Genomic DNA, 26,823 nt, shown 5'->3' on the forward strand with positions numbered 1-26,823 from the left:
CTTCAGCCCAGGTCGTGATCCTGGGGTCCCGGGATTGAGTCCCACGTTGGGCTCCCTGCATGGAGCCTGCTTCTCCCTCTGCCTGTGTCTCTGCCTCTCTCTGTGTCTCTCATGAATAAATAAATAAATAAAATATTTTTTTAAAAAAGGAAAAGGATTCAGAGTTTGTTTGTATAAGCAGAGAGTTATTTAATACACATATAACTGAGTAACTTAAATATACCTAAAATTACACATTATCTGTAAGTCCAGTCTTCCACAAATACCTAGTTTCACACAGAAATCCTCTAAAAACTAAGTTTCTATGGGGTTGTGGATTAAAATAAAGTATGTGACATTTTGTCCACTGCCTAGACAGGGGCAAGGCGAGCTGGTCAGAGGCCTGCGCCTTCACAGAAAAGTCAGGTCCATCTGTTTGGCAGCTGGGGGTCCCCTGGCTTCCTCAGTCCACAAGGACGCTGGCTGCCAGAGGGGATCCAGTGGTGGCACCTGCTGCTGGCCCGGGCTTCCCTGGATCGGCTGGTCCTGGGCCAGGGGGCATATACCCCAAAGGAGTCCTTCTGGAAGGGGAGAGGGCACAGCACCTGCGGCAGCCCTTTGTTCTTTCTGAATAAAGACAATTACGCAGTCTTCAATTACGCTTTCTTCCCAATCTCTTGATAAAGCCTCTCTTCTCAACCACTCCTAATCTCCCGTATCACCAGACGCTGCAGTCATTTCGCTGAGAATGCTGGTACCTCTCGGGGTTATCTTCGTTTCCTTTGGAACAATCGTCGCAGCCCTCCAAAGTTCTTCTAGGCTTTCCCAATCTCCTTTTAAGTTACCAAAAAAATAGTCAGCCAAAAGGCTTGGTGGAGCTTCCCTGGGAACGACGGGTCGGCTGTACAGGCTTCAGTAAGCCTCACAGGCTGGGGATGCTGGAGGTCACCAAGTCACGGGGGACCTGAACCCCACGTGAGGAGCCCCTGGCCAGCTGGGCTGCAGAGACAAGGAAGCGCGTCACCCAGTGAGGGGCCACCACGGACTTCCCAGCCCCTGGCACCCACCTGCCAGCCCAGAAGGGTGTGGGGGGCGGGGAGGGAAGAAGCCAAGCGGTCCCCGGAAAACGATCCCGGAGTCCCGTGGAGCACAAGTGTACAGGCCCCCTGCCCGCTCCTCGGAGCTCCTCACCCAGACCCTCCACCCCGATCCCGAGCACCGGCTCCCCCTGCTAGCAGTGCTTCTGGAATAGTCTTAAAATCGCTGCTCTAGGCTGCTGCCACTTTCTTCTCCGGATCCGCAGGGCCAGCACACTGTCCAGCACACCGGACGCTCAAATACGGGCACCGGGGACGGCCGCAAATGCACCCCCAGACCCCCGAGCTCACGGGCCGACGCTGTGGCGGCCACCACCTGGGAAAGGCACCTGCGGAGTCCGGGAGCCACCAGCGAGCTTCAGCCGCACCAGGGAGCCACCTCCACCCCGCCAAGCCCACCCCGAGGCGCAGGGCCCACCAGGTGCCCCATTCCAGAGACCAGGACCCTCCCGCCTACCAGATATCTGTGGATGCCAAGGCCACAGCTAGTAAGTGACGGTCACCGGTGCCAATCTGTGCTCTTGGCCGCAGGGGTGCCCTCGTCCCAAGCGCGGCCTAAGTGAGCCAGTGCTGGTCCGAAGCATGAGGAGCACATGTGAGTAAGAGGAGGCCCCGATTCATAGGCAACTGATGGCCCAGCAGGGAGAAAATGAAATAAATGAAATAAAATAAGCAAATGAAATCATCTGGCCAAACCCCCCGAAACCAAACAGGGCTTCCTAGAGTGGGCAGGAAACCACATGTGAGAAGGAGCCCCAGGAAAGGGGGGAGCCCCGAGATGTGCCCATTAACGCCTCCCAAAGACAGATCCGGATGACCGGGGAGCTTCTGCTCCACTCCCACGGAGGGACCAACGGGTGGGAGCCCGGAGCGGAGGGGAGAGGCGGAGCAGGAGGGCTGCAGGGGAAACAGCTTACTCCAAGGCGGAGTCAAAAGACAGGAAAAGCATCGGAAGGAACATCAAGTGACTGAGGACACAGGTACCGCAAGCAGGAGCTGACCGGGCTTGAAACTCCCGCTCCACCACCTGTAGACGTGAGGCCTTGGGCACGCTGTCGCCGGGTCTGGCTGGGGCGGCCGTGCTCTGGATAATATAAGGGAGTGAGCGGCCACACTAAGAGGTTCTCAGCCCGCCGTCCGAGGTTCTCAAAGTAGGGCTGGCAATCGGGGACAGCACCTCTCACCAGGCAGGCCTCATATCCGGGGAGGAGCCCACCTTCTGACTCCTGACACTGTCTATACCTGAGGTCATACACAGTCACGAGAGATAAACAATAGGATTGAAGCGAGGCGTGTACCTCATTCAACAAAAAACGAACGCCATTCCAGGACCATACCACCTGGAGAACACGATGAATTTTATTTTTCCAAATCTTGCGATCCTACTGCTAATAGCACCATAATCCTGTGTTCTATTTTAGAGGCTACACATTAAATAATCAAATACAAACGTTTTAAAAACACATCACATGTTTCTAGCCTTTGAGTTAATATAGAGACTCTTAAAAAGCTCTCTGATGGGGAGTGGGGTTGGGGGTGGGGGTAGGAAAGAGCCTGGTCAAAAACACTAGTTCCCTGGCCCTCATCTCATGCAGGAGGTTCTACGTAGACACTGGGAATCTGTATTTTTAACAACAGCCCCGAGGGACTTTTGATACAAGCGGTCTCAGAGCCACACTTGAAAGCGCACCGCCGCAGGCAGCGTGGAGGCCACGAGGAGTGTGACACAGGCAAGTGACCGATGAGTGCATCTCTTCAAGTCGCCGCTGGACTCGGCTGTTAGTGTTGGAGGCAGCAGACTGACTGCAATGGTTCTAAGAGTGAACAGGAATTAGGAAAATGAAACAGCAAGAATCAACTATTCTTTCAAAATGAATAACTGAGAAAAAGACAGAATGGGGATGTGACAAAACGTTTTTTTTTTATTTGTATTCAGCAGGTCGAGAAATGAGTAAAATTGTAAGATACTTACTAGTAATCATATTGTTGTGGGTATTTAAATGCCCTTCCAGATCCACCCTCCACTTCAATTCTGCGGCCCCAAAGCATCAAGCGCCCTTGAAGGAGACACCAGCAGGAGATGGAGGATGGGAGGGGTGCAAGGGATCATTCACCTCTCCCACCCCCTTCTCAAGGAGGCCTCTGGGAGCAGCCCCCCGGGCTCCCCCTTAGGGTTCTGCTCCATTTCCTCCCAGTCTCTCTAGGCCTAGTGGAGCTGGTCCTGGGGGACTGGGCTCCTCCTTGCTGATTTCCCTAAACCTGCCCTTATCTCAGTAAATAGTTCTTAAGGTCTCCTTGGTTACCTAGTTCAACCTGGCTCCCACCAGAACCCTGCCTGATACATAGATAAGCAGAATAAATGCCGGAACTATATCAAATCCAAAATGTTTCTGTGGTTCAAATAAGAAATCAGTCACTTCGGAGAGGATTCAGAGAAAGATTTATTCGCAAGGTGCATGGGACACAGAATTGGAAGAATGGTTAGGATTCTGATAAGCCCAGAAAGAAGAAGGCGTGCATGCTGGCGCCTATTCGGATCTCCTGAATCCTGATTCTACCTTTCACACACTAGTGATCCTCGCCCTCCTTTTCCACACCCTACATATTTACCAAAGCTGGGCTTCAGGCTAGACCCATGTCATCCTTAAAATCATGAAATGATCCCTCTCGCAAGGACTGTGGTTATGGCTTGTTTTATTTTAAAGAAATCTTATCAAGTTCTCTCATTGTGGAATCTCACCTGTTAACTGCAGGCAAAAGCTGTGTGTGTGTGAGTCGTTTTGATGACTTCCCTGGAAAGTCAGCCCTGATGGACCCCCCCATAAACAGAGACTAGGGTTATTTGTACCTCTCAAGGCAGGGCCAACACAGGAAGTTTTAAAGCAGGGGACAAAAGAACTCTTGAAGCTGTAAAGAGGCAGAAAAACCACTTCTGACTCCAAATTCAAAACTAGATTTTTTAATCCTAATTTAATCACTGTGTGGGCATATGACTGAACCTCAACCTCCTATTTCCCTTCCTAAAAAAGGAAGTCCTAAAGATGAAAACTGGAATACATATGAACAGATGTTAACTTACATACAGTTCCTAACGCGTGGAGAGGAAAGGTGTAACAAACATACGAGGAGCCAGGCGCTTTACAGAGACTTTATGTGTTTTAATCTTCACAATAATCTACAAGTAGGTGTTATTTATTATTTGTTTTACAGATGAGGAGACTGGGGCTTGAAGAAAAACAGTAATCTGCCAAAGAGCACAGGGCTGGCGGAGTCTGGCTGCAGACCCAATCGTGCCTCTGCCACCCCACCACCACACTACTACTTCCTACAGATAAAGGGACAGAATTCAGGGAAACCAGCGTTAACTGCAATTTTCAGGGCATGTGGTTATTTTGCTTAGCTGCTTCAGATTAAAGAAAGGCAGTTTCAATTCTCATTGTTGCAAACTTCTTCAAAATTTATTAGTCCATTTTTCCTCCCTCAAGTTTTTATTTATATTCCCTCCAACTCAGTCCAGAAAGAATTTGGGGCAGCTTCTTCAGCTAATGAAACAAACACAGGATCATGGAATTTTAAAACTAAGCACAACACACATTTTACACAGAAGGGAACTCATTTATGTAAAGTGACATATCTAAAATTAGTTAACTGACAGGGCCTAAAATACAGATTCAAGATTCCTAGTTCCATATGCCTTCCTTATTAAAAGGAATCTTCCACAGCAGATTGTCTCAGTATTTTCTGGGTTCTCGTGATGAAGACTGATGCTCATTACGGGTGTAAAAGTAGACAGGACAGACAAATGAGTTAAATATTTATGTCCTAAACCTAAAGCGTTCAAGTGGCAGCTTTAAAATAAAATCAATCCTTGATTTGCTTGTTTCGTTGTTACTCACCTTCTTCCCCCTAAAAGTCGTATTCTTACAAAGGCCCAATGCTGAAAACTCCACTTATTTCTTCATCTATAAAATGGGGTTCATCATAGCACAGAACTATGGGAGGATTAAATAAGCTAATATTTGAAACTACTCTTTTCCCAGACATATTCCTTCACTCCATTGGATGCCTATATCGTACAGTGGGAAAAATATAGAGAAAAGGTCAATCAACAAATTGACCAAAAACAAAACAGGATTTTATAAGCCTCCATTCACACTTCTTTCTCTCTTACAGATACACAGAGTTTTCTCTATTCCAACAATTACCACCAGAACTTCAGTATTTGGTAAGTTCTTTATCTCCACTATCTCCCCCCAAAATATACTGGCAATCCAGATCTACAACAGTGATCTGCCAAAATTATTTGCCACATGTTAAGACTATAAGTTAAAATTGACCTCTTACTCAAATCGTTAATACCATAATACGTATGACATATATATAACATATATACATCCAGCTAAAATATATCAGACCTTGAATCTCATCTGACTTCACAAGGTATTGTGAGGCTCAATTACATCATACAATGCTGTGAAAGAGATCTGTAAACTGTAAGGTGTCACCCACTGTAATGATGACCTGACTTTGCAGGATTAGCTGCAACAGGTCATCTTCCTTCCCCCACCCATCGTTTTCTTCCTCCTCTAAACTTTTCAAAATATCTGAGTCTCCCTCTTGTCCTCTCTCCACCCAAATAGCTCCATCACTAAACCGATGGCCCTGTCTCCAAATGGGACCGTGTGATGGGGCCAACTGGCTGCCAAGAATGCCACCCTGGATACCCCATCGCTGGGGATATTTTACCATAGCTGCTCTGGGGCTACCAGAGCAGACTCAGTCTGGTAACCCAGAGTGAAGTCAATCAAATGTAGCAGAACATATGATATGATGAGATTTAAAAAAATAAAAATAAAAAACTCTAAAAAATAGTTTGATCTGGGACATGTAATCATTCTCACTTTGGGGGTCTTTTAAAAATTCACCGCATCAGCGCTTAATAAAGAACACAATTATATTCAGTGACATCTGATGATTTCTCCACAGTATGTCCGGCCCTCTTCTTGGCACAGCTCTCCCTCAGTCCTAACTCAAAATCCACGCTCCATCCACACCTTTCACGATAACCACCCTAGAAATAAAGTCACCTGGAATCCAAGGCCTAGAAAGGGGCAACATCAGAGGCTTAAAGTATCATTTACCCTCACTCCATACTGGAGCTAATACTTTTATTTAAATGTAAGGCATGCTGAGAAATACTATGGTTACCTCAAGGTCACTTTGCAATTCTCAGGATTAACCAACTCAGGAGTCTAAGGCAAGATCTGCCCCTTTGCTTTGCCTGGTCTCACTGCAAAACATTTCTCCTTCTCTCTTACCTTACAGCCTGCAATGTACATTTGTATACTCCATACAGACAAGTATTTTCTATCATTTTGTAAATTCTATGCTCACTCTTGTGCAAGAGTTCAACTATTTCTCTGGCCCCACAGTCTTTTTCTTCCTCTGACATTAAACACCTGCTTTTATAATTTCCTAAATTTGCGAAACACTGTTAATTAGCACATACCAAATTAACATACTAACAAGTTATATTTTTACACTTTTCATTTCCTGATTTGTCTTTTTCCTGTTGAATCACACTATTTGATTACAAGTAATTCTTAGGCTTCCTCTCAACTTGGACTCAATTATTTACATGTTAGAAAAATTAATTTCTATTTTGCTCAATCTTTTTTTTTTATTTTTTTTTATTTTTTATTTATTTATGATAGTCACACAGAGAGAGAGAGAGAGAGAGAGGCAGAGACATAGGCAGAGGGAGAAGCAGGCTCCATGCACCGGAAGCCCGACGTGGGATTCGATCCCGGGTCTCCAGGATCGCACCCTGGGCCAAAGGCAGGCGCCAAACCGCTGCGCCACCCAGGGATCCCTATTTTGCTCAATCTTAATGATTAAATGACTCTTTACCCAATCTACAACATGAGTTTTTAATTATTCCAAGAGTTTTCTCAGCAAAAAAGTCGATTTTTTTGTACTTCAAATTAATAGTTTATTATCACTATAAAAAGTTAAGCATGTGTGGTTATTAATCCAACATCTTCAGATTAGCTTAGAGAAGAGGAAACAACTCAAAATACAACTGGCTGCAAAAATTGAGAGTAGTCCCCAGAGAAAGAAAGTTGTCCAAGATACCAAATCAGGACCTACAGGTAATAAAAAGGAAAGTCAAAATCTCTAGTCCTGTCACCCTTCCTTGAGATTCCTGTTTATTTCAGTACTGAGAAGAGCTTGCTCTGGATTGCTGAGATATTTACAAGAGTTCATTAATACTACATCACTTTAAAAAGTTATAAGCATTATATAATTAAAAGGTATTAGCAGAGTAAAAAAAAAAAAAAAAACACATCATGGTAGGCGGAGCAAGAAAGAATACACCTGTTCCCTAAAATTAATGAAAAGTTATATAGTGACAGATGGCAACTACACTTATCTGGTGAGCACTGTGTAATGTACAGAATTGTCCAATCACTATGTTGTACACGTGAAACTAATAGAGCACTGTATGCCAACTACACCTCAACTAAAAAGAAAAAAGTTTGGGGCCTAGCTTCCCATCATCAAAAAAAATTTTAAACAGATGCCTATCCTGCATCCCTGCCATTTGCTGCTACCGTGGCAGCAACCTACTTAAGTCAGTAGTGTAATACACTAAAAGGTCATACTGTACTTCAGTTTGGAAAAGTGAGAATCCTCCACAGGGCCAAGAAGATTTAAAAAAAAAAAAAAAACCCTAGGTTCTCATCAGTTTATTAATAAACAGAGAGGACTACTTTCTTAGAGTACATGATTAATTTCACGGCTCGTATTTCATTAGCATGACAGCGTTAGAACTGTTGCTCAAGATTTGCAGAGCATAGGTACTTTACCAGGAATCAAAAATCAGGACTGAAATAGAAATAAGGGATTCAGGTCCAAACAGAAGGCAGAAATTTTTATATACTCAGGCACACTTCAGTCTTTAAAAAAAAAAAAAAAACAGTCGCGCACAAAGCAAGTTAATGTCATAATGTCAGGCCCAGGAGTGGTTTCCCATCTTGCTGCTATGAAACCGAGTCTGGACACAGAGGAATCCTGTCTTATAAATGAAATCCCTGATGACATGACAGCAACACTCCCAAGGAAAGGAACCAGGATCCCTTGCAAAGTACAACCCCTTCTGGATGGAGTACACCTGAAATACTTCTAAGCAAAAATTTCAGTTAATCACCTCTAGCCTGGGGCTAGGGCAATTCTCCAGCTCCGCCGCCCCCTTCCCCAACCACTACCCTAAATGTCACTCGGAGAAATTACTTCCAAACTTTTTTCTCCACAAAAATGGCGCTGCTTTTGCCATCACAATCCTGTTTATTTCTTTAACAACCCTGAGGCCTTTCGCACACACTCGGGCTGGCCTCCCTTGAAATACCCCCTTCCCTAAAGCGGGTCCGGTTGTTTCTTCGAGGGGGCGGGAGAGAGGAGGGGGTAAGGGTGCCTTCTCGCCAACAAGGTTGCAACTTTCTCAGCTGGAAATCCTGGGATGATTACCTCGCTCTGACTTCCCTCGCTAACCTCTGCCTTCCCCGCAAACTGTTGCCTCTCGTTCAACAAGCCGCACTTGAACGCAAACTGTCCCAGGGCGCAGGTCGGGGCGCCCGGAGCCGGCCTCCCCCGCGCCTCGCTCGCGCGCCCGGGGCCCCCTCTCCTCCGAGGCACGTCCGATGCGGCTGCCCCGAGGGGCACACTCGGTGACACGCGCGCGGGGGGCACGGGCACCCCGGCCTCCCCGCGCCGCGCACCCCGGTGCCCGCACGCTCTGCGAGCGGCCCCGGGACGCCGGGTCGCGGGGTCCGGGCGCGGCTGCGGCGGGCAGCAGGGCCGAGCATGCACGCGCGCACGTCGGTGCCCGGAGCCCCCCCGGGCTGCACGGGCACGGCCGGGATGGGGGCTGGGTGGGCACGGCGGGGAGGGGCGGCTGGCGCGAGGTGGCGCGCGGACAATAACAGGCGGGTCGCCCCCTCCCCGGCAGGCTCGCGCGCGGATGGCACCCGGCCCGGGAGGGGGCGGCGAGGGCGCGCCGCCGGCAGGGCCGCCGCGGGTACCTGGTCGATGGGCAGCTGCACGGCGTTGCTGAGGGGCTGCAGCAGGGTGGAGCCCGTGGTGCTGGTGGTGGCCATGGCCGGCCTGGCGCTCCGCCCGCCGCGCTCCGGCCGCCCGCGCCCGCTCGCCCGCGCGCCGAGCCGGGCGACGCCGAGGATGGGGATGCAGCCGGCGCGCCTGCCCCCTGGCCGCCCGCGGTGTGAGCGGCGCGGGGCGGGGCCGGGGAGGGGCCGGGGGCGGTGACCGGCCCGGCCCGCCCCCCGGCGCCCCCGCGCGCCCGCGCCCCCGCCCGCGCCCCCGCCCGCGCCCCCGCGCCCGCCCCGCGCCCCCGGCCGCCCGCGCCCGCGCCCGCCCCGCCCCGCCCCGCCCCGCCCCCTGACTTCCAGCAGCTTCCAGCGCCCCCTCCCCACCTCGCGCGCCCTCGCGCCAGACAGCCCCGCCGCCCAATCGCGGCGCGGCGCCTCGACGCCCGCAGCCAATCAGAGGGCGCGGGCCGCGCCGCGCCCCGCCCCCCTCCCGGGCCTCGGCGAGGGCCCGCGGGGCGGCGGGGCTGCGGCCGGGGCTGTTGGCGGGCGCCCCGCGCGGCGGGAGTGCGGGGCTTCGGCCCTCGCCGCGTCCTCCGTGCGTCGCGACAGCCGGGGGCAGCCTCGCTTCCCGGGAGGAAGCCCTGACAACAGAGCGGGGACGAGGCGGCCGCCAGACAAAGGGGCGACGTGCGGGTCGCCGTCGAGCCAGCGCTGGGCGAAGTTGGGGCCCGCGGGGAGGCCGCCGCCGGGAACGCGACCTGGATGAGGCGTCCCTCCGCCCTGAAGCCAGCTCCCATCGTGTGTGCCTCGGGCCGCGCCCACGACCCCTGGCCGTGCAGCTGGAGCCCGGTCAGGACACCCCACCCCGCACCCCCGGAGGACCGTCGCCCGCCCCGGCCCCGCTGGGTGCAGTCTCCGCGCACCTGCCCGCCGCCCGCCTGCTGGTCTGGAGGTGATGGGGATGTCTGAGCTGTCTGTCCAGACTTCATAAAAGTGAACCATTTGAGTCCCTTGAAAATGCAAGTGTCAGTTTTTGTCTGCAGGACTCGGATTCCTGGAAGAGAGTACCAGGGAAAGCGCAACCGGCAACGATTTAGCAATCCGAAATTTGGGGTGGAAACAGCAAATGGTTAATGGGAGTTCAGCCACAGGTTACACAGTGCTTTGAAGGCCTGAAGGGTATCGATGTCCACACCAAACCAAACCGTGGGCCATGAGTACCATTACCACCCGCAAGTCAGACGGAGACCCAGAGAAGTGCTGCAAGGTGCCACAAGAGCACAGCTAACAGCGCAGAAAGGACTGAGATCCAAGTAGTCTACTTTTATCTTTGAAACACGAGGCCCTCTTCTTCCTCATCTTTTTTTTTTTTTTTAAGATTTTATTTATTTATGCATGAGAGACACACAGAGCGAGGCAGAGACATAGAGAAGCAGGCTTCCCACAGGGAACCCCACGTGGTACTCCATACCAGGACGGGGGATCACGACCTGAGCCAAAGGCAGACCTCAACCACTGAGCCACCCAGGTGCCCCCTCTTCCTGACCCTTAAACCTACTCCAGAAATTCTCATCAGCTGTCAGGGGCTCCGTTGACTAGACCATCTCCTAGAGTCTTGGATGATGAGACAGCACAGATATGAATATATGCGCCTCTAAATCCCCTAGACCTCACTCATCGCTCTGGAAAGGAGGCAGTTGAGCTAGAGGTTCAATCCTTTTCTCCCTAGCAATCCTTTGTTGTTGGGTTAGCTTAATCCTAACAACCAAACTGACTAAAGGACAGAAGGAAAAAGCAAAATGTCTGGGAGTTCGTTCTCCCTGGAGTAGTGTTCCCATGGGAGTTGTAATCAATTAGAGAGCGAACCTGTTCAATGGGCTGCTCATTAAAATATACCAGTAATCTGGAGCTCTCTATTAATATAATGTTAAAAAATATTCCTTTTCTGCACTGTGAGGAATCGTAGAGAAAGCTTACAGGTATCTGAGCACACAAACTGATGGAAAAATTAAAATACCATTTAAAAAACTCAAAAGGTGGGTGTTGGGAACATATTGCAACCTAAATAAAGTAGCATCCAGATACAGCCTCAGGTCTAGAACAAATAATGTCTACAAAAAGGAGTTTCCTTAGACTGAATTTTTATCTTAGTAGGACATGATACACCTCTATTTGGGGTGGCCACATATCTACAATAGGGAGGACTTTAGCCATCTGGAAAATTTGGCTGTCAGAGTTGTAAAGCTATAGGTAAAATACAGTGTAATACTAATACTTACATTTTGGAGTCAGACCTGGGTTTTCAGCTGTGTCTGCCTTTGATTAGCTGCAAAATCTTGGGCTACTTAACCTTTCTAAGCCTCAGATTCCCGTGTATGAAAATGAGGATAATAATAGCACCAAAACCATGGGTTATGAGGTTATAAAAGCTTACCTAAATGAAGAGTTCAGAGCTGTGCCTGGTGTATGGTAAAACTTAAGAACTCTTCATTACCAGCCAAGAAATGTAATTCTGAAAATGGAAACTAGTTTTTCATATTAAAAACACTACCCCTTCATGTTTTTAATGAAGAAACTGAGGCCTGTATCTTGAGCTAATAACTGTGATGATAGCGGAAATTTGGTGCAGGCCTTCCACCCACTGTCTGCTAATTAGACTAGAATGCTCTTACACTGTGATGAAGGGGGAAATAATTGAACTAATTATATATAATGCCTCACTGTCCTACCTCAGATCACATCCATCCTGTAAGAGTGATTCTCACATTCTTAATTCTTAAAAAGAAAAAAAAAATTGAGTACTTGCTATGCCCATGAACTTTGTGGGGTGCTATAATCGAAAAAAGAAAACAGTCATCCACAAAACAGAGAATAAAGTGCTGTAAGGAAAGTTCCAAATAAGATCCTTTTTCTAATGTTAAAATCAAAAGAACATGTCCAGAAAGACCCGAATTTTAGTCCTGACGTTTCCACTAAATAACTGTGAACTTGAGAAATCTGCTTAACTTTACTGTGCCTCAACTTTCTCGTTGTTAAACTGGATCATATAACTTCCTCCTACCTTACAGGAGTATTCTATGAACGTGAAATTAACAATAGGCTTACTTATTTTTAAGGTACGAGTAGTATTTGCGTTAGAGACAAGAACTCACATGGAAGAGGTTTCCGTATAGCAACTGCATTTTAACAAGAGTTGCTCAGACCAAGTTGTAAGAGCACTGAGCAGAGTTCACATATAATAAAATGACTGTCTACCTTGCTCTTCCCTCCTAAAACGGTAGTTAGTAGTTAAAGATTGCTAACATAAGCTTATTTTTAACTTTGAAAAAACCACGCAAAAGAAATGAATAATCTGCCAAGCTGCTTTTGTTTCATAAAAATGATATGTGTCATGAAAGGAGAGTTCTTAGGCAAGCATTCTGCCCGTTATGTGCTCTTTTATCTTAGAATAATTTGGATGATGAAGGGCATTAGATCATACAAGTAATAAAAGCCCCACTTAACTAATTGGCATCTTTAAGCACTTAAAACTAACCCTAACAGACCAAAAAAATGACATTCAGGAAGTCACCCTTTAAGACCTAACATGCTTCAGTTAGGACATCACAAAGTACGCTGAACACGAGGTAACAAACACAGGAAACCGTAAAGGTAGAAGACCTGCATTGAAGTCCTGGCTCCGCTGTTTTCTGGCTCTGCCACTTACGAGGCCCTATAACAGCGAACAAATTGCTTTGGTTTCCTCCGTGTACACATTAGATTTAGAAACTAATCTCACAGTGACTTCTCTGCCGAAAATTATATGATTCCCAAGGATTTCTAGATTTTTTTTCTGTCTCCCTAAGCCTACCTTCAGTCTAGGTTTATGTGACTAGGAGCTGCACACAAAACTATTACTCACCAGTTTGAGAATAGCATTGCTCTGGTTTCAGAACTACCTCTAATTTATCTCTAATCAGACCTTCTTCTTCAAGAAGTCTATGATTTTCAGCAACCCGTGATGACTTCTGAGTTATATCTGTGCATCATCTCGGGGAAACATTCCACCTTCCTCATAGATTTATTCAGCTCTTTCACCTTTAGATGAAAGAGTAAAGTCTCAATAAAAAAAGAACAGCACCTTAGTGCTTATTTTTTATAAGTATGATGTCTGAAAACTTTGATCCTTATATAGAAGCGGTTACAAACCCTCATGCTTCCACACGTTTGCATAATGGCATTTGTGTCCAAATTATGAAACACATTAAATGTAAGTCATAATTCCCACCCCAGATTTCATCATAATTACCATCACCCTGAGGAACACTGACTGCATCTACTTGGGGTACCATGCTGGGCAAGAAGGCCTCATTTTCTCAGTTCTGCTTAATATTTCAGGTTCTTTTCTTGTTTACCTGTAATTATAAGAGTTCCCTTCTTTAGATATGTTGACATATCACTGCTCTTCTAAATAGTCTAGTCTGACTAGCGGAGTTGCCAGCTCCGCAACAAAGAGAGAGCCTTTGGTGGTTCTCCAGCCCACCACGTTCTGTGTAAGTCCCCCAGAGGCCTAACACTTTGAGCAAATTTCCTTCTTCGTGGGTAAATGTGTCAAAGAACATATTGTGTTGTAGGTATTTTCTGCTCAAACCCTTCCTCCATTTCTGTCATTTTTCAGATGCTGGGTTTTGCTTCACAGATTACAATACTGATGCTAGAGCCCGAGGCAGTAAAGAATTAGGAATGAGAATCATCTCTACATATAAAGTCTGTGGTTACCACATCTAACCTAGTTTGCTTGTCAAAGGACTTGCTCTTCTGGACAGATGACTCTTCTGGTTAAACATAAGGTACATGCTAAGGAATGCCTTGTAATCAGATGGTGGCCTGGTTTCGATTTCATCAAATTATATTTCAATTTATTTTCCATTTGAAAGCTGATAGCTATTCTCTGTTATTTGTGTTTTTAGAAGTCAATTCTGACCTAGGCTTTAAATACTGAATACCACGAGAGAGTTCCTATTAAAATCACATTAGAGGGCACCTGGGTGGCTCAGTGAGTTAAGCCTCCGACTCTTGATTTTGGCTCAGGTCATGATCTCAGGGTTGTGAGATTGAGTCCTGCATGGGCTCCACACTGGACATGGGGCCTACTTCTCTCCCTCTACCTCTGCCTCTCCCTTGCTCACTGTCTCGTGAGCTCTCTCTCTCTCTCTTTCTCTCTAAAATAAATAAATATTTTTTAAAAATAAGTAAATAAAGTAAAATCACAACACACTAAAATTAAGTGGAAATCCAGGATGCCTGTCTACCTCAGTTGGTAGAGCATGTGACTCATGGTCTTGGGGTGGTGAGTTCAAGCCCCATTTTGGGCATATAGGTTACTTAAAAAACAAAATAAAATTGAGTCATAAGTGACAAGATATTTAAAAAGTAGAAATCTGTAATGAAAGAGGTACCAAATGTTCCCAAGATAGATTAAACCAACTATATTATCAGATTTATAAATAGTGTTACCACATCCAAAATGAGAATGCAGATCGGGTGAAAATACTACCAGTAGAAGCTCCTTTCTTAGATTCTTCATTTGAAATATTATCCCTAATTTTGGGGAGACATTGAGAGGGTAGCATTACAGAAAATACTAGGTAAAGAAGTTGGGCACTAGAACCAGATTTCTTGAATTGGAAGCCTACTTGTTACTTATTTGTTTTGGGCAAGTTATGTAATCTCCTTGGACCTCAACCTTTCCATCTATAAAATGGGAATAACAATGATCTGTGCCATTCAAATACGTGATGCCTGTCACACTATAAGCTCTCAATAAAATTATCCATCATTACCTCCATCATCATCATCATCCTTGCCTGTTATTATAGGAGTCTCAGGTCTCACAATATATGGTCACATTTACAAGAGAAAACATAGACCAACCAGAAGTGTAGAGTAACAACAAAAAGTTAGTTTAGTCAGCTTATCTCTTGAGAGGGAAAACAAAACCAGTGAGGACTAAAATTTGATGTAAAAAGAGTTCATTTATTTTTAATTTTTAAAATTTTTTAAGTTTTTAAGTTCTGCTTAGTTAACACATATAGTTAGTTTCAAATGTACAATGTAGCAGTTCAACACTTCCACTCACCTGGTGCTCATCACAAGTGCCCTCCTTAATCCCCATCACCTCTTTAACCCATCCACCCATCTACCTCCCTTCCATTGACCATCAGTTTGCTGTCTATACTTTAGTGTTTCTTGGTTTGCTTGTCTCTCTCTGTTTTTTCCCCTTTGCTCATTTGTTTTGATTATTAAATTCTACATATGAATAAAATCATATGGCATTTGTCTTTCTCTGACTTATGCAAATGGCAGGATTTCATTCTTTTTTATGGCTGAGTAATATTCCATTGTATATATATATACCACACCTTTTTTACCCATTCATCACTCAGTGGACACTTGGGCTGTTTCGGTAAATTGGCTACTGTAGATAATGTTGCTATAAATAAACATCAGGGTGCATGTCTCCCTTCCAATTAGTATTTTTGTATTCTTTGGGTAAATACCCCATAGTGCAATTACTGAATCACAGAATAGTTCTATTTTCTAATATTTTGAATCTCCATACTGTTCTCCAAAGTAGCTGCACCAGTTTGCATTCCCACCAGTGTAAGAGAGTTCTCCTTTCTCCACATCCTCACCAACACCTATTATTTCTTGTGTTGTTGACATTAGCCATTCTGACCTGTGTGAGGTGATATCTCATTGTAGTTTCGATTTGCATTTCCCTGATAATCAGTGATGTTGAGCATCTTTTCATGTGTCTGTTGGCCATTTGTATGTCTTTGGAAAAATGTCTTTTCATGTCATCTGCCCATTTTTAAATTGGATTATTCGGGGTTTTTGGGTGTTGAGTTTTACAGGTTCTTTTTTTTTTTTTTTTTTTTTTTTTACAGGTTCTTTATATATTTTGGATACTAACTCTTTATCAGATAATGTAATTTACAAATATCTTCTCCCATTCTGTAGGTTGCCTTTTAGCTTTGTTGATAGTTTCCTTTGCGTGCAGAAGCTTTTTACTTTGATGAAGTCTCAGTAGTTTATTTTTGCTTTTGTTTACTGTGCCCCAGGAGATATATCTAGAAAGAAGTTGCTATGGCTAATGACAAAGAAGTTACTGCCTGTATTCTCTTCTAGGATTTTTATGGTTTCAGTTCTCACATTTGGGTCTTTAATCCATTTTAAGTCTATTTTTGTGTATGGTGTAAGAATGTGGTCTAGTTTCATTCTTTTGCACATTACCATCCAGTTTTCCCAACTCTATTTATTGAAGAACAGTCTTTGTTTCATTGGATACTCTTTCTTTGACAAAGATTGACTGACCAAATAATTGTGGGTTTATTTCTGAGTTTTCTATTCTTCCATTGTCCATTTTTATGCCGGTACCATACTGTTTTGATTACCACAGCTTTGTAATATAACTTGAGTTGTGATACCTCCAACTTTGCTTTTTTCAAGATTGCTTTGGCTATTTGTGGTCTTTTATGGTTCCCTACAAATTTTAGGATTGTTGAGAACATTAATTTAAATGATTGATCACAGTCCTGGCCTACCTCACCTGAAACAGAGCTTTATATTCACAGAAATAGATCAGATGACAGTAAACTTTATCTTCTTCATAAATCCTGGAATATACTGTGGTTAATTAGATTATTTTGTTTTTCAACTGTCAGTATCGATTCCAAGCCTTTACAATATACACAGTAGAAAAAATATGAAGAAAAAGACAAACAGTAATTAATATAAGGATTTCATGGAGAACTGAGCAAATGAATGTATAATTTATCATTTGGAGTATTACTTTGTGAAACATTTAAAAATTATTACCTGGGGGTACCTGGGTGGCTCAGTCAATTAAGCATCCAACTCTTGATTTTGGCTTAGTTCATGATCTCAGGGATTCTTCTGAGATCGACCCCGCCATCAGGCTCCATACTGGGTGCAGAGTCTGCTTAAGATTCTCTCTCTCCCTCTCCCTCTGCCCCCCACCTAAAAAATAAAAATTAAAAAATTATTACTCTGGTGATATTGAAAATCCCAGTTACCATTAGACTTCATCTCTCTGTATAGTATTTCTTTAAATACCATCTCTCTGAATCCACAAATACTTATCTTCTTTTGGTCAGCATCCAACTGGTAACCAATGAAATGATCTTATATTATTCTAGGACAGGAGCCAGGAATTTGATCTTATTGCATAAAGCTACTCTATTCCTCTTTGTGCAAAATATATTCAGCCTCTGGTCCCTGGATACTTATCTGAGAGAGCACTTAAAATTATTCCCTCTAGAGTTGCTTGAGTATCATTGAGAAATAAATTAAAAGAAAAAAAAAGCCAACACAAATATGTCTGACACAACCCAACAAGTCAGTGTGTCTCAGTGGCTTCCACGCAACTTCCTTTACCAGAATCACTGAGAACAGTTGTTTAAAATCCAGATTTCTGGACAATACCAAACACATGGAGAATCAGAATTTGAAGAAGGAGAAGGAGAGAGGGGAAGGGGAGGATTTAAAAGTCAGGGCCCTGGAATCTGCATTTTACCAACATCCATGGTTAATTCCTAAGCACACATAGAAGTTTAAGAGCCATTGCTCTAGGGTCTTACTTTGTTAAGAACCTCATTTTAATTAAGCAGATACAGAAATAAGTCACAGATCTTGACTCTTCTACCAGAATAAGTAAATTAACTAGGTTCCATTGTCTTTCAAATTTATAAATAATCAATCAATAACCCTTTTTCTATGTCAAAATAACTAAATCCACTAACGCTAAATAAGTAATGATAACTAACATTACTGGACTCATGCTGTTATTTAGATGAAATCAAAATGAAATGCTCAAATTCTTGATTGTATATGTGTAATAAGGATATAAATATTCTATGTTTCTGGTAACTGGTTTCTACAAAAATCATAAATCTGCCAACTTTGAGATCCTGCATTTGAAAGCCAGCATGGGCCAATATACCATTCATATGATAGAGTATTTGGACCAGGAAGAGAATGTGGGGAGGAAAGGGAATTCATTTACCACAGTGTTCAGTTTTAAGAGGCTCATTTAGATCAAGACCTATAAATAATATGCATATCTAATGTTTTCCCAAGGAATGGCATATGCCGGGACTTCTATGAAGAAAAAGCCATTGTATACAAATATTAACGAGATCATCCAGGGAGAGGATGAAAAGAGAAGCAGTTAATAGGCCTTAGAACAGTACAGGCATAAATAATAATAATAATAACAGTACAGGCATTTTTTCTTTTGCTTTTATTTTTTGAATTTCACTGCATTTATGTGTATGTAAATGGCAATTCACGTGCAAGTTAAAAACCTAATAGCAACATAAGACATTAACAAGGAAGGTCACCTAACAACTCCTGATTTCTCCCCACTCCTGATTTTTGCTTCCCATAGTTAACATTTTCAACTCTTAAAACTGTTCTGTTGTCTTCTGAATTTTCTTTTTTTTTTAAAAAAAAAAAAGCATATACTGCTATTTCAAAACTTTCTCATTTTAAGCAATATACATTGCCCACTTTACTATGGATGGTGGGAATACAGCTCTTTTTCCACCCTTCCTTCGAACCTATCCTCCCAGTATAATTATATCACCATTGTGGGTTAAATAAATATTCAGAGTTTCCATTTTTATAACCTCATAAATATTCTTCAAAGATGAGCCACATAATATACTATGATTATGTTTCCATTACTTTGTATTTGTCCTGGAGTTAACATTTACCTTTTTCTTCATTCAATTTTCTGTGTAACTATCACTAATTCATCTCCAAATTTGACCACACAACTCTAAAACATCTATTAACAGTGTTGCATGCATGGGGTAATCTATCAGTTTTATGGTTCCCTAGATGTTCTGCTACATTCCCCTGCCCCATTCTGGACTGGGTGCTCTCTGAGTTCTAACGCAAGCCTTCAGCCTAAGGTTTTCAATTGGTGTCATGGAAGGATTTCTCTCACTTTTTTCCTATGTTGGAACACCTGGGTGTTACACAGCCAAGAACAACACTCAATCACCCCATTGGACTGTTCTAATAGCAACCCCACTGCCAATGCCACCTGCTGTTTGGTACTTATGATTCTAGGGATCAGAGAGTACATGATTTCTCAGCAGGCACAATATTGTCCCAATAGAGGCAAAAATTGTTTTGGGAGGGAATGAGTAGGCAAAAATACTATTTTGAAATATAAAACATATACTGAAGCACCTGGGTGTTGCAGTCAATTGGTTTTGGCTCAGGGTTGAGATGGAGCTCTACATCTGGCTTTGCACTGAGCAGGGCATCTACTTCAGATTCTCTTTTCTTTTCCCTCTGCCCATCCCCCTGGTGCATTCTCATTCTCTGTCTCTGTCTCTCTCAAAATAAATAAATAAATAAATATTTTAAAAAATAAAATATAAAACGTATATAATAGTACAAAAATGGTTAGACAATGTATCTGTGGTATTACAATATCATAGATGGGAATAATTGGGGAGGGAAATATCTAAAAAGGCTCCTCAGGGGAGCAATAATAAAAAGAAAAAGGTTGAGAAACACTGAGACATGGATGTCACAGAAGGCCTGATACCCCATATAGCTACTACCTCACACATCTCCACCTTCCAAGTCCCTTATGGTGGGTTCGCTTGATAGGACCTTGGTAAATCATAGCACTTTTGCTGCAAGGGAACCTGGGGAGTAGTTTTTTGTTTTGTTTTGTTTTGTTTTGTTTTGTTTTGTTTTGTTTTGTTTTGTTTTTTAGCTTTGGAGTACTTAAAGCAGAGGAAGGCAGTTAGGAAGAGGAAAGAGGGGGAGTGGCTGTTGAGTGCACGGATCTGTAACATCCGCCAAAGCTCCGTCTGGAATTTTAGGTTGAAACTCTTTTGCACTTAGAATCTCAAAGGCATTACTCCATTTGATTACAACCTCCAATGAGGCTGTTAAGAAATGCCACTTTAATTCCTGAATCTTTGTATGTGATCTGTTTTTTTATTCTTTTTCTTTATTTAATAACATTTTGGATATTCTTTTTATCATTAATATTCTGAAATTTTAGGGATCTATCTTGGAGGATCTTTTCTAGTTCTTGTACTGGGTATTTTAGGGGCCTGTTCACTTCCAGAAACACATGACCTTCAATTCAGGGAAATTTTCTTAAGTCTTTGATCATTTCTCCACTTCCTTATCTCTGTTCTCTATGGACTTCTTACTTATAAGCTATTAGACTTCCTGAACTGATCCTCTCATTCAATTTTTTTTCCTATTTTCCAGCTCTTTGTCTTATTTAACACTTTCTCAACTTTATCTTCCTGATTTACTGTTTTTTTTCCTCCAAATATTTTCCATTAAATTGGTCACAAAAATTACATACATTTCCCTCATTGAAAATCCTTTTTTTTTAAACTTTGGTAATGAATAAAAGTAACAAAATGCAATAACAATGCAATATGGTGTAAGCAGTTAAAAATTTCATGTTATGAGAAAAGGAATTTGTACAACAAAAGAAAACAAGCAGTCACAACACACCCAAACCACAGGCAAAGCTGATGCACTCATCGACTAAATCACAGTATTCCACTGTTTATATGATTACTAACTCAACCACTTATAAAATGTAAGTGAGAACATTAAAAAATAAGAAATCCACCTCATGTTTCTGATTTTCACAGTAGCAGGGCTCAACTTATAACAGCATCTTTATTGACACTAAATGTTAAATGTTTCCAAAGTAAAAAACAAACTTGATTCTTAAACTCTGCTAAGCAGGTTTTACTGAAATAGTGCATTTTGTTATACTTACAAGGAGAATCTGATTCAACAGAGTAAATAAAATAGCATGACTAATAAACAACATCAAATAAATATCACTAACAGTAATGGTTACACATATTAAAGTATTGATTTGAACTGTGTTCTAACTGAATTTAAGTGGCCATTAAATCAGCCAACTTTACATTATCATCAGACATAGCATCATATCAAAGCATATGAATTCACCCATAAATAGTTTCCAGGTCTATTATACCTAACCCTAAATTAATAGTTGTACAATTGTTATGGTTGTTAAAAACGACAGTTTATTTAGAAAGAAAAAACAGAAATGAACATGCATGCATCTTTATTATTTAAAATATTTCACATTACACATTAACAGTGTTCAGATTTAAGTTGTGAACCAAGTTTACTTTTTCTGAATTATATTTATCTATCGAGTCTTTCTTATAAAGATAATTCTTAAATGTTTGATTTAGACAAACCTACAGTAGTATTTCCAATGCTCCAATTGTTCCTATTGAGATGCGAAAGTATAAACCTATTCTGAATACAGATATTTGTCAAGATTTGGGGTATCAACATTTTGTCAGGCCAACAATTTAGTGAACAAAAATTGACCTTTTCCTTAAAATATATGCCACAGAATAGTAAGCCCCTAGACTTCCAAGTTGAAATACATCTCAAATTTCTAGAGAAGACACACACCTCATTCAAAAGGAGGAGGGTGAGTTATAAATTCACCAATGTATTGAAAAGCCATTAATTATAAAGAAACCAATACTGCTTTTGAAGATGTGGGCAGTGGGTTATAACATGGACATGAATTTCACACAATATTAATTCTCTACTTCAATGGTATTCCTGTAGAAGGTGAAATATATCTTTGACCTTGGGCAGTGGTCTCATTTGATGGTCTGTGTAATATCTTTGATTCTATATATGTAAACCAAGCATTTTTCCCCAAGATGTCATATTCACAAAGTAAAAAATTATAGTTCTATTTAAAGAAGCAATAATGATAGAGTGAAATGGACCATCACTCACTCTTTGCTGCTGGCAAGGTAGAAATTCTGAACAATATTTTCACCAGCAGCCATTCCATTATCTGTAACAGCTATGGCACAAGATAAAATTCTCGCCAACTTTAAAAAGTATAATGAAAACAACAAGTCACTTGTGGAGAGTTTTCCACTATTCCCAATACACGGTCAATTAATCAATATAAAGCACAAGTGCAATAATGTAGTAATGGAAAACTAAGGCCTCAGAGGTGACACAGAATTACACAAAAGAATGTTTCTTCTGAGGTCATAACTATTCTGATTTACTACAATATTCCCAACTGGAGAATTAAATCTGATTCAATCTGAATAGATAAGGAAAATTAACATGTTAACAAGGTCTAACATTAGACCTTTCAGGGACCCAATTTTTGCTTTTAAAACTTCGCAGATGACATAATCAGGATGAAACTAATTCATGACTATAATGAGTACTAACAGCTTTTTTGAAAATGTTAAGAAATTGCATGCACTCACTTAGTATTAGTTATTATAGTTATACTTTCTTTAGTATTAGTTACTGTCTATTCATCTACAAAATATTTGTGTTTACTGAAGAGATAATAGAAACATATCTAACAGTGTTTCCATGAACCACAAACCTCCTTTACTACGTGGCTAACCTCAGTGCACATACAAATTCCACTTAGCTCTCATACACATTGTGGGAGCTTTGACAATTGTAAACTGTGACACTCCACATACATTTTTATTAGCCGCGATTTTGTTTCTACTTAGAGACAAAACTTAAAGTATATTTTGTTACTATATTGGTGGACACCTTTGAAAATTCTAATATGATGGTAGATTGGTTAGATATGAAACAGGCAAAGAAAAAAAAAGAAACAGGCAAAGATGAAATTAAAAAGAGAGAACTTACTTCAATCAATAAAAGAGAAGGAATCTTTTCTTATGCCCATTATTTTAATCTTTCAGGAGCAAAAATGTACTTGAACGAGACTTCTTATAGCTTCAATCTGAAAACTGAGCAATTTTTGGCCCTGAGAAGGAGGAAAAAAAAGAAGACTGAAATTCTATGGGCTTTTGCTCTAGACACTTAGCCTGATCATAAAGTAAGAAATGCAGAATTATTAACTGAACATCAAATTGCTAAGGACATCAGGCACGCTTAATCACCTCAACCAAGTATCTTACAAGTGTGTTTTATTAGCCACAGGGAAGCTGGGTAGAATGTGGATGGATATAAAACCAACTTAACTGCTGAAAAAAAAAAAAAAAACCATTCAGGGAAATTCACTCTCTCTATGCCCACAATTACCACTCTCTTCATGGTCAAGAAAAAACGTCGCCAAAATGAAACAAGTAGAGGGATCTATGTATAGTTCAACAAATTTGCTCAAACTTAAAAGTTTGAAAGGTTCAAGAGGTTTTGAACTCTCAAAATTGTTGCATTGTTTCTAATAGCTTCAGCCTGATACACCATAAAGCACTTTTTTAAATACATGGAAACTCATATTCTAACTTTTAATTTTTTTACATGTTCTTCTAGAATATAAAGTTGCTTCAACATAACCAAATCTTTAACCTGGTGCTGGCCTTAAAACAAGTCACCTGTAGTCCCCCAGCTTAACAAACTGAGGGGAAACTGAGGCACAGAGATGTCTATGGATTTGCTCAAGTTCACAGAGTAACCGAGCGACAGAACAGAGATGTGAAGCCAAATCTTCCTGGCCAGAGGTCTCTCCAGACGATGCGGAGCACCTGTTCTGTGCCAATGTTCTGTTGGGGACATGAAAGTTACAAAGAGCACACACCCAGTGCTTAACATGCACTTGAGAAGATAAGATACAGTCTTCCACACCCAAATCAACCAGAAACAACTGAGTAATAATATAAGGCTGTTTGCAAAGATTAAAAAAACACTAGCAACATAGTTAAGTGCTGTAAGTGTTCAGAGACAGGGAGGGAGATAGTTTAGTTTTGAAGACAGAGAAATGGTTTCATGGACTCTATCAGAACAGTAGAATTGTTAACTTTTTACCTGGAAGCCATTTCAGCCTTAAAATAATTACAAATATAAAGATAGCACAAGGAACACTTGTGTACCCTTTCCTCAGACTCAGACTCACCTACTGTTAACATTTTATCCCATTTGCTCTAACATTTGTGCTGTTTTTTTTTCATTCATTCATTCATGTTACATACACGTGATTTAATAATAATACCTGAATAATTTAAGGTGAGTTATATACATTATGGCCCATAACCTCTAAGTACTTCAGTGTGTATTTTTTAAGATTAGGAACTTTCTCTTAAATAACCAAAATAGTTATCAACTTCATTAATTATATTGATAGGTAATGCATTTATGTAATCTAACAATCTACAGCCCATACTCCAATCTTACCAGGTGATCTAATGGGATTTTTAAATCTTAGGGCATTTTTCCCAGGACAGGATCCAGTCTAGCAGGTGTCTTTAGCCTCGTCCAGTCCGGAACATTTCCACAGCCTTTCTTTGGTTTTCATGACCTTGACACTTCTGAAGACTATAGTTCTAGCTCCCATTAATTTTTCTCTCTTTTTAGTACAATATTCCTCATTTTATGCTTACCTGATGCTTCCTTTGTGGTTGGATGGAGGTAATACTGCATAGGCGGTTTTGTATTCTTTGTGTGTGATATCAGTCTCTCCCTCATAGTCATGTTCATTTTGATCACCCAGTCAAGTGGTTGTCCAAAATGTCCACTCTATAATGCTTATTTTTCTCCCTTATAATAAACAATTTTACTTGAAAGTAACACGTGAAAACCGCAAAAATATCCTGCTCCTCATCAATACTTCCCTTAAACTTAACAGCCCCTGAATTACTGGAGTCGATCTTTAACATCATGGTTGCAAAATGGGGTTTTCCAACTCCAGTACTCACATTATATGTAGCGTTTGGCTTCTGCATCCTGGTATAAGAGTAAGCCCTCCCTCCTTCTCACCCATCTATTGATTGCTTGATTGATAGGTTGATCTTTCTCTTTCCTTCTTCCTTTCCCTCTTGTCTATTATAATTTGGTAATAATTTTTTATTTTTAATTGGTTTATAATTCATTATTATACTTAATTATTTTGGTGGATGGATTGTCCTGGTTTTGGCCATGTTCCAACATGGAAAAAAAGAAAAGTTTCAGAATGCTAAATAGGAAACGTTTATGTGACTTTTACTTGAACAACATCCTAAGTAAGTGATCAGTAAATTCTTGTTCCCTATATTGAATCAGAGTTTTGTTCATGAAAGGTGAAGAGTAATATTCAGAATTATTAGAATAGTTTCTACAAGTATCTTGATTTATTATTTTTTTAAACTTTTAAAAGTTTTATTTATTCATGAGAGGCACAGAGAGAGGCAGAGACACAGAGGGAGACGCAGGCTCCCTGTGGGGAGCTTGATGTGGGACTTGATCCCAGGACCCTAGGATCATGCCTTGAGCCAAAGGCAGACATTCAACCACTGAGCCACCTAGGTACCCCAAGTATCTTGACTTTAAAAATTCAGCTTAAGGGGCACCTGGGTGGCTCAGTTGGTTAAATATCCAACTCTTGATCTCAGCTCAGGTCTTGATCTCAGGGTCATGAGCTCAAGCCCTACATTGGGCCTCATGCAGTGTGTGGAGCCTACTTAAAAAAAAAAAATCAGCTTTAGTAAGACTGAAAATCTGGAAAAGTTTCAAGGCGGATGCATAGTAATGATTTTTTAAAGTAATTATTAGAAAATCAAAGGTCGGTGGGCAGAAAGTGGGGAGCTATGGAAGAGGATTGGGTTGCTCTTTTTTGATTCTTGTTAACACTGTTTTCCATCTTCAGTAAGGACAGAATGATATCACCACCAACAAAGACAGATTTGCATTTCATTTTTTTTTTTTTTTTTTTTTAGTTGAGCTTATGGCCTGTACCTCCACATTCAGCCTGCTGGTACACTTCGCTTCTAAAAGGCCTAGGCTCCCTGTTTTTTTTTTTTTTTTTTTTAATTTATTTTTTATTGGTGTTCAATTTACTAACATACAGAATAACCCCCAGTGCCCGTCACCCATTCACTCCCACCCCCCGCCCTCCTCCCCAGATTTGCATTTCAATATAAATAAAATCATGGTGAAAGTGAAACATGAGAAAAAATGTTTTTCCTGAAAATCCATTTCTTTATTTGATGCACATCACATACTGGGCTATGGACCAGGGAGACAAAGATGAAATAAGGTATAGTCTCTGCTTCAAGGGTAAGAAGCTCCAAGGGCAGGGACTAAAGGATTATTATGACACAAAGTGCAGAACAGAGACATGACAGAGATACCACCTGTCCAGCAGTGTTTGGATGCTGTTCAGTAAAGATGTAGGAAATCACTTTAAATAGAAACACCACAGACTAAATGATCCTTTGAATCCTATAAAAAAAAAATTGGCAGCAGAATGTATGTGTACAGTTTATCATACGTATTGTTTATCTTAGTTTTTTTATTTTCACCTTTTTAAGAAAGCTTTTCAAACATACACAAAAGTAGACAGAATAGTATAATGAGCATCTATCACTCAGCTTCAATAATTACGACGCAGATCAAATCTTCTTTCATCTCTACAGCCCACTCCCCTGCCCCCAGGTAGAGAACTTCAAAGCAAATCCCAGACATTATATTTAATCTGTAAACACTTCTGTTTGTATCTCTAAGGGAGACACACCTGAAGTATTAAGAATAGAAACTTAATACCATATAATGTCAGCCAGTGTTCAAATCCCCTTGATTGTCCTCTTTTGTCATTTTTG

General features: G+C 41.8%; 1 protein-coding gene and 2 long non-coding RNA genes across 16 annotated transcripts in view; 1 reads left to right on the forward strand and 2 right to left on the reverse strand.

Annotated features, from left to right (window-relative positions):
• MBOAT2 (membrane bound O-acyltransferase domain containing 2) overlaps window positions 1-13,289 on the reverse strand; it is a 123,456-nt gene extending 110,167 nt beyond the window's left edge. For 2 of the 6 annotated variants that reach the window (XM_025454720.3, XM_049095742.1), the window contains exon 1: window positions 8,604-8,746. Coding sequence is in view for 1 of the 6 variants with exons in the window: in XM_025454719.3 (XP_025310504.1) it covers window positions 9,158-9,232 (75 nt within the window). In the remaining 5 variants the exon portion in view is untranslated. Of the gene's footprint in view, window positions 1-8,603; window positions 8,747-9,157; window positions 9,314-13,082 lie in introns of those variants that run through there. The other 4 variants (XM_025454721.3, XM_025454719.3, XM_035700657.2 and 1 more) reach the window with 4 other exon arrangements.
• LOC112664867 (uncharacterized) lies at window positions 165-8,597 on the reverse strand. 3 transcript variants are annotated; one of them, XR_003140054.3, is made up of 3 exons: window positions 3,049-8,597; window positions 1,534-2,890; window positions 165-978 (listed from the first exon to the last, which is right to left on the reverse strand). It is a non-coding gene; the product is annotated as an uncharacterized LOC112664867 (long non-coding RNA). The 3 variants fall into 3 exon arrangements; XR_003140053.3 differs by having other exon boundaries at window positions 1,534-1,703; window positions 1,994-8,597; XR_007403065.1 differs by having other exon boundaries at window positions 1,534-8,597.
• Window positions 9,692-26,009, forward strand: LOC112664866 (uncharacterized). Of its 7 annotated transcripts, XR_003140051.3 has the most exons (4): window positions 9,692-10,494; window positions 13,839-14,010; window positions 22,993-23,129; window positions 23,567-26,009. It is a non-coding gene; the product is annotated as an uncharacterized LOC112664866 (long non-coding RNA). The 7 variants fall into 7 exon arrangements; XR_003140045.3 differs by having other exon boundaries at window positions 22,993-25,997; XR_003140049.3 differs by having other exon boundaries at window positions 9,692-10,133; window positions 22,993-25,997.
• Window positions 26,010-26,823: the final 814 nt, after the last annotated feature.

The sequence above is a fragment of the Canis lupus genome, chromosome 17, assembly GCF_003254725.2.
Source record: "Canis lupus dingo isolate Sandy chromosome 17, ASM325472v2, whole genome shotgun sequence".
In the NCBI taxonomy this organism is placed as follows: Eukaryota; Metazoa; Chordata; class Mammalia; order Carnivora; family Canidae; genus Canis; species Canis lupus.